This window comes from Sus scrofa, chromosome 6, assembly GCF_000003025.6.
Source record: "Sus scrofa isolate TJ Tabasco breed Duroc chromosome 6, Sscrofa11.1, whole genome shotgun sequence".
NCBI lineage: Eukaryota > Metazoa > Chordata > Mammalia > Artiodactyla > Suidae > Sus > Sus scrofa.
Window position 1 is genome coordinate 147,539,663 of NC_010448.4, and position 13,652 is coordinate 147,553,314.

General features: G+C 48.9%; 1 protein-coding gene across 13 annotated transcripts in view; it reads left to right on the forward strand.

Annotated features, from left to right (window-relative positions):
- Window positions 1-13,652, forward strand: part of JAK1 (Janus kinase 1) — a 246,901-nt gene that overhangs the window by 219,375 nt on the left and 13,874 nt on the right. For all 13 annotated transcript variants that reach the window (XM_021093532.1, XM_021093531.1, XM_021093538.1 and 10 more), the window contains 4 exon segments: window positions 510-696; window positions 9,568-9,674; window positions 12,350-12,496; window positions 13,505-13,592. In XM_021093532.1, the coding sequence (XP_020949191.1) occupies window positions 510-696; window positions 9,568-9,674; window positions 12,350-12,496; window positions 13,505-13,592 (529 nt within the window).

A 13,652-nucleotide genomic window follows, 5' to 3' on the forward strand; every position in this document is an offset into this window, starting at 1 on the left:
GTCTGCCACCTCCCAGGAGCTTCTTGGAAAAGCTCAGTTGGAGGGAGTTCCTGGATGAATTTTGCCATAGTCCTTATTGTTTCCTGTGTAGTGGTATTTGCCAGCTTTTGTAAAGTGCTTACTGACTTCTTCACATGCACCGTGTGGTGTAATCGTAGCAGCAATCCTGTGAGGCTGGCATTGTCATCAAGTTCATCGTAAGGGCCCAAATGAAGTGATGCTCACACAGGAGTCGCGCTGCTCTGTTGTGCTGTCTCCCTGGTGTTAACTCCCTTTTATCAGTGCCTTCTCCTGGATCTCCTTTTATTAGTTATTTAGTTATTATTTCATTTGCTTATTTATAATAAGCTTTTCATTTCTGAATAATTTTAAGGTGTACTGAAATATGACGGAGATGGTCCAGCGTTTCCATATATGCCCTCCACCTCGCTTCCCCTGTGACCATTGTACAGAGATTTGCCTGACCCCTTTTAAAACAAGTCCTTTCTGACCCTTTTCCTGAATGGCAGGTGCTAGGTGGCCAGAAGCAGTTCAAGAACTTCCAGATTGAGGTGCAGAAGGGCCGCTACAGCCTGCATGGCTCGGACCGCAGCTTTCCCAGCCTCGGGGACCTCATGAGCCACCTGAAGAAGCAGATCCTGCGCACGGACAACATCAGCTTCGTGCTGAAGCGCTGCTGCCAGCCCAAGCCCCGAGGTCGGTTCCCAGGCCGGATCCAGGCCGCGTCCCCTGTGATGCTCCCAGACCCGGCAACCGAGATGCTGGGTGCTCTGAGCAAGGTGTCCTTCCGTCCGCACTTCCCAGGTGTTTTCCATCGAGTTTTGTTGCATGTCTGTCCCTGGGCCAATCCCCTTCCTCAGGTGTCAGCATTTTCTTTAGAAAAGACATACACCTCTTCTCGCCGTCTCAATTAGGCTGCAGAAAAAGGCATGTTTAGGACTAGTAAGCAGACATTTGCTTCTTTCTTCCTTTAGATAGCATGACTTGAGAGCTCGCCTGTCAGTGGTTTATTTAAGAAATGATTCTGGCATGTCTTCTGTGGGCCAGGAACTATGTTAGATGCACAGAGTCAGAAATACTTGAGACCCAGTCCCTGTGCCCTGAGCGTTTCCAGCCTAATGCAGAAAATGTTACAGGTAAATGAGGCCATTGCAGCCTGTGATGGGTGTTTTAATCAACACACACACACACACACACACAACCTGGGGTTGCAGAGGAGGAGAGGGTCAAGATCCCTGAGTCACATGGCCTGGAAGGCTACACGAGGAGGTGGGTCTTGAGCCAGGAGTTGGACAGTGAGCACGAGGTTGCCAGTTAGCCAAGGACCTTCCCAGCAGACACGGGCAGGGCAAAGCAGCAGGTAAAAGCAGGGGCTGCAGGAAGGTTCCCGAGGACTAATGTGTTACGTGAAGGTAGGAGGAGGGGGAGGCGAGACTGGGAGAACAGATTTGGGATCAGCGGGACGCCTCGGAGCTGGGGCTTTACGTTCAGGCAGTAGGGAGCCATGGGTGGATGAGGGAATAAAATGGATAAGAGAGGAGAGGAACTCGGCTGCCTTTTTTCTTTTTAAATGGAAGTATAGTTGATTTATAGTGTTACATTTGTTCCTGGTGTCCCGCAGAGTGATCCAGTTATGTGTGTAACTGACCTTGTTTATCTATTTTATATATAGTAGTTTGTATCTGCTAATCCCAACTTGTAATTTATCCTCTTTTCCCCTAAATTTGTTTTCTTTTTTTTTCTTTCTTTTTTTTTTTTTTGTCTTTTGTTGTTGTTGTTGTTGTTGTTGCTATTTCTTGGGCCGCTCCCGCGGCACATGGAGGTTCCCAGGCTAGGGGTCGAATCGAAGCTGTAGCCACCAGCCTATGCCAGAGCCACAGCAACGCGGGATCCGAGCCGTGTCTGCAACCTACACCACAGCTCACGGCAACGCCAGATCGTTAACCCACTGAGCAAGGGCAGGGACCGAACCCGCAACCTCAGGGTTCCTAGTCGGATTCGTTAACCACTGCGCCACGACGGGAACTCCCCTAAATTTGTTTTCTATGTGTGGAGTCTGTTACTGTTTTATAAATAAGTTCATTTGTATCATTTTTTTTTTTTTGGTCTTTTTAGGGTCGCACCCACAGCATATGGAGGTTCCCAGGCTAGGGGGTCCAATTGGAGCTACAGCTGCTGGTCTGCGCCACAGCCACAGCAACACCAGATCTGAGCTGTGTCTGCAACCTACACCACAGCTCACGGCAACGCCAGATCCTTAACCCACTGAACAAGGCCAGGGATCGAACCTGCAACCTCATGGTTCCTAGTCAGATTCATTTCCACTGTGCCACGACAGGAACTCCCTGTATCATTTTTTTTAGATTCCACATTTAAGTGATACCGTATGATTTTTTCTCTGACCGACTTCACTTAGTATGATAATCTCTAGGTCCATCCATGTTGCTGCATATGCCATTGTTTCATTTTTTTAATAGCTGAGTAATATTCCATTGCATATATGTACCACATCTTATTTGTGCATCTGTTGATAGACATTTAGGTTACTTCCATGTCTTCGCTATTGTGAGTAGTGCTTCTGTGAACATTGGGGTGCATGTATCTTTTCAAATTAGAATCTTTTCCAGATATATGCCCAGGGATGGGATTGCTGGATCATATGTAATTCCATTTTTAGTTTTTTGAGGAATATCCGTACTATTTTCCATAGTGGCTGCACCAGTTTACATTCCCGCCAGCAGTGTAGGAGGGTTCCCTTTTCTCCACACCCTCTTCAGCATTTATTATTTGTAGACTTTTTGATGAGGGCCATTCTGACTGGTGTGAAGCAATACCTCATTGTAGTTTTGATTTGCATTTCTCTAGTAGTTGACAATGTTAAATATCTTTCCATGTGCCTGGCCATCTGGATGTCTTCTTTGGAAAAATGTCTGTTTTGGTTTTCTGCCCATCTTTTGATTGTTTGTTTTTTTATTATTGAGTTGTGTGCTGTTTGTATATTTTGGAAATTAAGCCCTTGTCAGTCACATTATTTGCAAGTATGTTCTCCCAGTCTACAAGGTGTCTTTTCATTTTGTTTATGGTTTCCTTTGTTGTGCAAACCTAAAATTTGAATAGATCCCATTTGTTTATTCTTGCTCTTATTTCTACTGTCTTAAGGGACTGACCTAAGAAAACAATGGGACAGTTAATGTCAGAGAATATTTTGCCTATCTTCTAGAAGTTTTATGGTGACATGTCTTATATGTAAGTCTTTAAGCCATCTGGAGTCTATTTTTGTGTGTGGAGTGAATATTCTAACTTCATCGATGTGCATGTCCAACTTTCCCAACATCATTTGCTAAAGAGGCTGTCTTCTCTCTATTGTGTATTCTTGCCTCCTTGGTCAAAGATTAATTGATTGTAGTTGTATGGGTTTATTTTTGGACTCTGTTCTGTTCCATTGATCCACATGTCTGTTTTGATACCAGTACCACACTGTTTTGATTACTGTAGCTTTGTAATATTGCCTGAAGTCTGGGAGAGTTATGCCTCCTGCTCCTTCCCCCCGCCCCCCCCCCCAGGATGGCTTTGGCAATTCTGGGTCTTTTATGGGTCCATGTAAATTTTTGGATTATTCTAGTTCTGTGAAAAATGTCGTGGGTAATTTGATAGGGATTGCATTAAATCTATAGATAACTTGGGTAGTATGGCCATTTTAACAATATTAATTCTTCCATTCCAAGAGCATGGAATATCTTTCCATTTCTTTAAATCATTTTCAGTTTCCTTTATTACTGTTTTATAGTTCTCAGTATATAAGTCTTTCACCTCCTCAGTCAGGTTTATTCCTCAATATATATTTATTTATTTGTCTGTTAGGGCTGCATCCACAGCATATGGAGGTCCCCAGGCTAGGCGTGAAATTGGAGCTATAGCTGCCAGCCTACACCACAGCCACAGCAACGCAGCATCCCAGCTGTGTCTGTGATCTACACCACATCCCACAGCAATGCTGGATCCCCAACCCACCGAGCAAGGCCAGGGATCAAACCAGCATCCTCATGGATGCTAGTTGGGTTCGTTAACCACTGAGCCATGACAGGAACTCCTTAAAATTATTTTAATATGATTTTAAAAGGGATTTCTTAAACTTTCCCTTTCTAATATTTCATTGTTAGTGCAAAACAAAACAAACAAACAAAAAAAACGCAGCCTACTTCTGAATGTTTGTTTTTTGTCTTTTTGTGATTTCTTTGGGCCGCTCCTGCGGCATATGGAGGTTCCCAGGCTAGGGGTCCAATCGGAGCTGTAGCCACTGGCCTATGCCAGAGCCACAGCAACGCGGGATCCGAGCCGCATCTGCAACCTACACCACAGCTCACGGCAACGCCCGATCGTTAACCCACTGAGCAAGGGCAGGGACCGAACCCGCAACCTCATGGTTCCTAGTCGGATTCGTTAACCACTGCGCCACAACGGGAACTCCCTACTTCTGAATGTTAATCTTTTATCCTACTACTTTGCTAAATTTGCTTATTAGATCCAATAGTCATTGTCTGGAGTCCTTAAAGTTTTCTATATAGTAAAAAACTATATAGTTTTATATATATGTGTGTGTGTATATATATGTATATATCTCATACTCTATACGATACTATATAGTATCATGTCATCTGCATATAGCAACAATTTTACCTCTTCCCTTCCGATTTGGATACCTTTTATTTCTTTTGTTTGTCTGATTGCTATGGTTAGGACTTCCAGTACTGTGTTGAATAGAAGTGGTTAGAGTGGACCTCCTTGTCTTGTTCCAGATTTTAGTGGGAAGGCTTTCAGCTTTTCACCATTGAGTGTTATGTTGGCTGTGGGTTTGTAATAAATAGCTTTTATCATGCTGTCATATGTCCTCTCCATACCCACTTTGGTAAGAGTTTTTATGATGAATACATGTTGAGTTTTATCAGATGTTTTTTCTGCATCTGTCGATATCATGTATTTTTTCTTTTTGTTGTTGATGTGGTGTATGACATTGATTGATCTGTGTATGTTGAACCATCCCTGTGACCCTAGGATGAATCCAGCTTGATCTTAGTGTGTGATCCATTTCATGTCTTCCTGGATTAGGTTTGCTAGTATTTTGTTGAGGATTTTTGTATCTATATTCATTAGAGATATTGGCCTGTAATTTTCTTTTTTGGTAGTGTTTTTGTCTGGTTTTGGTATCAGGGTATGGTGGCTTCATAAAGTGTCTCTGGGAGTGTTCCCTCTTCAGTCTTTTGGAATAGTTTCAAAAGGATCCGTTTAAGTTCTTCGTCGTATGTTTGGTAGAATTCCTATCAGCTGCCATTTTTTAAGCCCCGTGAACAGTGTCACTGATGTCTTCGTAGGTGGATTCCTCACTTCTCAGAGTGTGAGAACCGAAAGGACACTTAGGGATCACCTGTCCCATTTTATAGAAGAGAAAACTGAGGCCTAGAGAAGTGAAGTAGGTCTCGTTGAAGGTCAGGGCCAAAGAAGTTTGAGTGCCAAGTCTATCCTCAATGCCAGATCCCTTGAGTACTGGTTTTTTGATGTTTCTCTACCACAAGGTGCTGCCCTGCATGTGTCAGATCCTTCCCTTAGAAGGAGTCAGGTCTCAGGGAAAGGGCCGCACAGCTCTTCCGGAGGCCCAGCAGGTATGGTCAGAGATGCTCTGAGTAGTCTGTTTTTAACAGGATGCATTTGTGTGTACCTACATCAGGGGTGGGCAGAGGAAGCAGCACCGGGACAAAAGGGGGCCTGGGTTCTTGATGTGTGAATCATTTTTTATCTCCCAGCAAGGCACTGTCACTGAACTTGGTGAAAGAGGAAGGACATGTGTTCTTGTTGATCAGATAGGGTTTCCTGCCAGCCTTGGGGAGTAACTGCAGCCTTTGTTTTTGTGCTCGAAGATGTTCTGCAAAGGTGAAAACATATCTGCCCCTTGTCTGTGAGACCTTGGAGTGAATTAGAACCTTAGAGCCCAGCAACCCTATTTATTCACATAGTCTCTCCTTCCAGGTATTAGAAGTGATTTCACTTTTTCTAGGGATTAGCGGGCTCTGGGTGAGGCTGAGAAAATGGAGAGCAGTAGCCGTAGCAAGTGAGAAGGTGGCGGCAGGTTGGAGGCTGGGACGTAATTTCTTTGCTGGGATTAGCTGGGGATGTTTCTGGTGTAGCTGCCATCCCTGCTGGCCCAGGCCTGGCAGCCAGTGGCTGTGGTGGGAGAAGCACAGGGTCGGAATTGAACCCCTCTGTCACGGTTTCTGTTGAGGCTCCTGGAACCTGCGCTGAATGTGTTCAGAGCTTGTCTCTCCACTTGATTATAAGCTCTTAAGGCAGGACCTGGGTCTCATCACTGATTAATGGGAAACACAGCACCCAGCATAGAATCAGTGCTAACAAATATCTGTGGAGGGAGTAATTACAGCAGTAGCTGCTGTATCGGTGGGTACCTAGTAGTCCTAAGCAGTTTTTGTGTGTATTTGCATTTTAAAAAATCTGCATGATGGCTCTTTGTAGCTATTATAAAGATGAGGAAATTGAGGATCAGAGATGTTCACTGACTTGCTCAAGGCCACACAGCTAGTAGTATCAGTAGTAGTTCCAATTACAGTGGCAGTAAATAATGAGGATGATGATAATGGCTATTATATGCGATTCATAACTTTGCCAGGCACTATTTGAAGGTCTTTCATGTTTTGGGTGGGTTTTTTTTTTTTTTTTTTTTTTTTTTTTTTTGCCTTTCTCTAGGGCCACTCCCACAGCATATGGAGATTCCCAGGCTAGGGGTCTAATCGGAGCCATAGGCACCGGCCTACACCAGCCAGAGCCACAGCAACACGGGATCCGAGCCGCATCTGCAACCTACACCACAGCTCACGGCAACGCCGGATCCTCAACCCACTGAGCAAGTCCAGGGATCGAACCTGCAACCTCATGGTTCCTAGTCGGATTCGTTAACCACTGGGCCACGACGGGAACTCCTCATGTTTTAAGTTATCTCATCCTCAGAACAATCTGAGGTGTGTTGTTATCTCCATTATACTTACCCAAGCTCACTTGGGTGATCTTAGTGGAGGCGCAGGGATTTGACTTAACGTCTCCTGACCCTGACGCCCGGGATCTTTCTCCTACGTTACAGTCTGTGTAAATACAGTCTGCATAAATACAGCCCCTGGGGCGGGGCTGCTGTGGAAGGGAGGGTAAGACCAAGCCCTGTGTATGTGGCTTTTTCACACAGGCCCTCCGAAGACCTGTTTTCCCTCTGCCACCTGCAAATTAGAGAAGTGGTGGAATCATGAAAACTAAAGAGAATGCCGTCCCGGTTCCACCTTCATTTCCTTGACTCTTCTGACCACAGGCTTCTGAGAGCCAGACCCCAACCTGGGCTTCACCCTTGAAAATGCAACCAAGAAACGCCTTTTGGAATAAATAAATAGCAGGTGGCAGTGCAGAGTGGGTGTGAGTCAAGACAGTCCACGTCTCTGGTGTGCTGTCCATGCCCACTGCCCCTCCTCTGCTCTGAGGATGTTGAGGGCCCACCAGCCAGGCACCCCAGTTCTCCCATGTCCTCTTACGTGGCGTCAGGCTCAGGCTTGACTCCTCCACTGTTAAGCTCTAACGCGAGGACTTCCACAAATTCTTGCCAGGGCTCCAGGAAGCAGCTGATACAGGGATGACGCTGACCAGCTGTAACCCTGGTCAGAATCACAGTGGCTACCGGGTAGGGTGCCCTCACTACACACCGGGCGCTGAGGTAAGCCCTTCACATGCGTCATCTCGGTTGTCTCTCATGGCGGCCTAGTGGGGGGGCATGACAGTGACCCCATCTTTCTAATGAGAAGACAGGTTCTGGGGGTTTAACAGCTACCCCCACTCCCACAGTTGACCCTAGTGCTGCCGGCTCTAGAGCAGCCTTGCAAATAATCAGCCCATAAATGGCCCTGTTCCCATCCTCCTCTGAGTTCCTCCATGGCTCTGCCCTCCAGACCCTTCCCTGGGGGCATTAGTCAACACCTTTTCTTCTCTTTTTTCTTTTTAGGGCTGCACCTGTGGCATACAGAAGTTGTCAGGCTAGGGGTTGAACCAGAACTGCAGCTGCCGCCAGTAGCCACAGCCACAGCAATGCCAGGTCTGAGCTGCGTCTGTGAACTACACCCCAGCTCATGGCAATACCGGATCCTTTACCCACTGAGTGAGAGGCCCTTTCTTGATGTTTTTTCTCCATCAGGACAGTCCCGAGTTGCCTGTTCGAACCTGATTTTAGCCGGGTAACAAGGAGTCAAGGTAACAGAATAGAGGAGAGGAGGCTCTGGAAAAGGGAGTACCCAGGAAGTGATAACAAAGGGAGCCTGTATCTGAACCCAGTTTTTGGCTCTCAGATTTGCACCCCCCACCAGGGCCAGGTGTGCTGTGGGAGGTGAGAGGCTGGAGCCAGCCCTGACTGCAGCGTGAGTCCTAAGCCTGACCTTGGGCAAATGGTTCAATGGCTCGGAATCTGTTTTCTGATGTGTAAAAAGGGATAAGAATACTACGTATCTCATGGATTATCATTAGGACAAAGAAGCTAGTGTGTAAAGCGTTTGAGGACAGTGGCTGGCACAGAGACAGCAGTCAGAAGTGTGAGCTGAAAACAAAGAAAAAACGCCTGACGGACCCTGTGGTGAGGATTTGAGGGACCGTGTTCCAGTTACTGCTATGGGGACCCTGGTACTCAGCAGCCACTATGTGAACAGAAACCTTCAGGGGTCCTAGTGGACCTCTTACCGCTAGGTCCGACCTGGAAGGTGCTTTCTTGCCCACGATAACCTTGTAGCTCGCAGTGGCTCCGTGGTGGGAAGGCGACTTCCTGTGGGTTGTGAATTCCCAGTTAGCCATTTGTGCTGAGCCCAGCCGGGCAGATTTTGTGATGGGTTTGATTTGCTGTTTGAGTCAGAAGAATTTGAGGGGATGGTCTGCTCAGAATCTTTCCATTTAGTCAGCATTTAGTGTGTGCCTCCTTGGTGTCACGAGCTGCTGGGAGCCCAGACAGGCTCAGTCACAACCTTCTTCTTGGGTCACCCGCCCTGTTCTTCTGCACAAAACCTGTATTTTCTTCACCCTTCTATTTTCATTACCATTACTTCCAACATGCGTTCTCCGTCCTTAGCGCTCATCCTTCAGTCCACACTCTGATTACTCATTGATACATTCACCAAGCACTTACTGAGCATCTCCTGTGTACCAGGCTGTAGAAGAGGAGTCGGAAATATGACAGACACAGGCCCTGCCTTCTTGGAGTGTCCATTCTTAGCTTGTATTCATTTCCTCCCCATCTTCTCTTACCAGGACATAACCTACTGTGTCAACCCCGGAGTAGCCGCACAAATTGTAGTTTTCCCTTTGATTGATTGATTCTTTGATCCATTTTGGCTCCATTATTAGCCTGTGAGCGCCTGGAGGGCAGGAGTCAAGTACTTATTAAATATTTGTTGAATGCCCAGGTACGTATTCAGCAAGCCCCACAGGGGACTGCGACCTTAGACCTTTGCTCTTCTGCTCAGACTTCTCCACTCTCTTCCACAGAAATCTCCAATTTGCTGGTGGCCACCAAGAAAGCCCAGGAGTGGCAGCCCGTCTACACCATGAGCCAGCTGAGTTTCGATCGGATCCTTAAGAATGACATTATGCAAGTGAGTCGTCTCTGCAGTTCCTGGGTCCAGCCCTGGTTTTGCCTCCCCACACCCAGCAGAGCAGCCTGGGGGATGTGGGGAGGGGGAAGGCGGGTTTGGGAAGATCCTGGTGGGAAGGGAGCAAGAAGTCCTCCCTTTCATAGGTAAAGCCGGTCAGCCAGTGCCCTGCTGTCCAGCCTGGCCTTGCTGACACACCCTAGAAACTCCCTCCGTGAAGGAGCTGGACTCCGAGCTTTGTGGGACACCTCGGGTTAGAGGGGCCGCTATTCCAGGTCTTCTGCAGGTAGAAGTTGGAGGACTTGCTGGGAATGCTGACAGGTCTCCACAGGGGAGTGTGGGCTTTCGACCCTCAGTGCCCCAAAATGTACTGTGTGAAAAGCACTTCTGAATTTCCGTCCTGGGCTTTCTGCTGACGTGCACAGCTGGGAGCACACAGAGCACAGTGAGGGAGCAGTTGTTGTATGCTTTAGACCTTCTGGAGAAGCGTCTCGAGACACACATCCTGCAGATCATTGTCCCAGCCTTGGGAGGCTTTGGCCCAGAATGTGCAGCCTGAGGCAGGTCCCATTTCCCTTGGAGCTGCCTCGGGCCTTGGCCAGGGCGTGAGGCCCAGGGAAGCCCCACTTTCCACTCTGCGCCCCCTTCCACAGAACCACGTGGGGGCGAGGTGAATCGTGGGCTCACCGGCCTCAAGGAGCTTGGGGGAAGGTGGCAGGCATCAGGCTGGTTGGTTTACTTTTTGTAGTTGGTCCCTGAAGTTGTTGGAGAGCTCTGAGGGAGCGTGAGTCCACGGCTCACTTCGCTTCTGTAAATGCTTCTCTGAGGCCCATCTTCCGGTCCCATCCCTCGGGGGTGTCGGAGCTGTATCTGGAGAGGAAAATCGCCGGGTGGGCCGTACCCCAGCCTCTTTTCTGCCTGCAACTTGCCGTGTGCTTAGGGTCTTCCTCTGTTCCTCCTCTCGAGCGTCGGGGTGGATCACCATCCTCTGCGCTCCCCGTGTTCATGGGCCAACGTGATTGAGCACTTCCCCGTGCCAGGCACGACTGCCAGTCCTGGCCGGCTCTCGTCTGTCTTACGTAACCAAGAGATGCGTCCTAAGGAGGAAGTAGGGCAGGATGTGGGCCTGTCAGAGCCGGTTTAGCCTTGGGAGGACAGAGGTGGCTTCCTGGGGGGAGTGGCCTCAAAGCAGAGTCCCAGTGGGTGAACCAGCACGGGCGCAGGCAGATGCGTGGAGCTAGGCCGAAGTGGGACATGCGGGGGCCTCTGGGTTGCCGTGGAATTCTAACAGCCTGATGCCATGACTTGGCCCCTGGATCAAGCCACCCTTTGGGGGACGAGTCATTATTCTGAAAGCATATGACTTTTACATGATGTTCTGGGAACACAACGTCCCATAACCTTGACGAATCGCTTCATGACAGATGCAGCTTTAATGAATAGTTATAAGACTTTGCCAGGATACAGTAGGCAGGGTGGATGTCTCACCAGTTTCTGCTGTGACAGATGACACATGGTGGTGTTTGTGCACATTAATAGCCCTGATTAATAATTGTGTACATTCCTGCAGGGGACAGGAATCAGCCTGCGGAGGCAGCCACAATGCATTTTTCTGCATTTGTAGGGGGTCCTGGGATAATAGAATAGTAGAACTCCAATTTGTAAGTTGACATGCGTTAATGTCAACAGCTTGACCATGCCTCAGTTTCATGAATCGCATTTTGATTTCCAAACATTGAGAGTTGTTTAAATCAGAATTATTAAAGCTTAAGCTGGAAGGGCCTTAGAGACGGATCAGGAAACGTTCAGGGCCTCAAGCAGATGATCTCCCTTGTCCTCATACTGCTCATTTGGTTTTATTATCGTTTTTCATATGTGGGGAAACGGAGGCCTCGCCCTCCAGTCTCTGCCTGTCTCCACATCACCTTCCCCTGTGGGCTCGCTCGGGCAAATGCATGTGTAAATAGCTTCCCTAGGTTTAAACCGTGCACTCCTGCATCCATGCATCCGAGAGATGGGTGGAAAATGAATAGTTGGGTAGGAGAGGGTGCCCAGACAAAACAGATTGGCTTTTACCAAACGCTGTGTGCCTGGATTGGTCCCAGGAGCTTTTCTGCCTGGTTCCTCCTTTGACTCTTACAGCAGTCCTCTGAGGCCGGTACATTGTTAACCCATTTTCAGAAAGTGGGCGCAGACCGAGTGGGATGAGAGAAGGTCTCCAGGTTAAAAGGCCAGAGCAAGCAGCAGTGCTGGCCCTCACGAGCCGGCTGTCTTTGTACCCCAGCCTGTGTGAGGGGGAGCCTTCTGTGGGCTCCTCGCTGAGTCTCCTCTGGAGGCCTAGGGTGAGGCTGATACTGAAGGTTGAGGTTTGGTGAAGGGTCAGGATCATGTTTGGCCCCAGGCCGTTCCTCGAGGTAGCAAGCAGGTTGCCGTTTAGAGACTATGAGACCGTCTCCTGGGGCCTGGCACGGTGCCACAGCTGCGTTTGGCCAAGTAGCTTTTTGTTTCATCTGGAGGCCCGACAAGACCAGGCACTGGAGCGGCGTGAGCTGTTGGGGCCCTTTTGCCGTTACCCCACCCCCGCCTGTCTTGTGTGGTCCCCTGAAGGACCGTTCCGGGCTCTGGCATCACGGCAGCCCCAGAGGGAGGTCACCCTAACCCCTTGCTTCCTCCTTCAGGGCGAGCACCTTGGGAGAGGCACGCGGACGCACATCTACTCCGGCACCCTCATGGACTACAAGGACGACGAAGGGACTTCCGAAGAGAAGAGAAAAATAAAAGTGATCCTCAAAGTCTTAGACCCCAGCCACAGGGACATCTCTCTGGCAAGTGTCTTCCTCATGACTCCCCTGTGCCCTCCCCGACTCGGGAGCCGGTAGCCACAAGTGGGCTGAGAAGCGCCTTCGCCCTGATTTTGGTCTTGGCTTTTATCAGGATTCCTTTCTTCAAATAGTCTTAAACACGGTATATAAAACAGACCAGGGAGGCTTAAAGATGAGGCGAGTTGAGCCAGCCCGGCCCTCGGCTCGGCCCGTCCCTCCCTGTCCAGCCCACTCCCTCCCATTTCCCTCCTCGAGGCCCGCGGGGCAGTGCCATGGAGCCCCAGGGCTCCAGCTGAATGGTCTCAAGTCCTGGAGGCAGTTCAGGGCTGTCCCTTCCAGTCTGGAAAAGTTAAAGCTCAGAGGAGTAAAATGACTTAGCCAGGACCCCACAGACTCCTAGAAAGTGATAAGACCAAGTCTTGACAGACACCTGCCGCCTTGCTTTTCCATTTATTTTAATAAAATGTCAAACGTTGTTTTTTCCCACCATTTGGTGTAAGAGGAAGTGGTGGGTGTGCATATCCAGTGGGGCAGGTGTCAGCCAGCCTATCCCTCCAGGACTCCGCATCCTTTTAGAGTTCCTTTTTATTGATTGATTGATTGATTGATTGTCTTTTTAGGGCCACACCAGCATGTGGAGGTTCTCAGGCTAGGGGTCAAATCAGAGCTGCAGCTGCTGGCCTACGTCACAGCTTACCACAACGCCAGATCCTTAACCCACTGACTGAGGCCAGGGATCGAACCTGCATCCTCATGGATACTAGTCAGATTCATTTCCGCTGAGCCACAGTAGGAACTCCTAGAGTTTCTAAATCAGTCACCTGTCCCAGCTGGCCAGCCCTTGTGGTGAGGGCTTGGCAGGGGCTCCAGCAAGTCGAGGCCAGAGGGGTAGTTTCGGGGCTTGGAATGAAGACTGGTGAGCTTTCCTGGGATCCACTGACCTTCCTCTCAGCTCAGCCCCTTTAGGATTAAGACTGGCCTTTGCCATTGCTTTATCCTCTCCTCCCACAGGCCTTCTTCGAGGCAGCCAGCATGATGAGGCAGGTCTCCCATAAGCACATCGTGTACCTCTACGGCGTCTGTGTCCGGGACGTGGAGAGTAAGTGCGGTCTCTTTGGAAGGGGCGGTGGGCCCTGGCTGGGGAGTGGGGCTGCCAGGA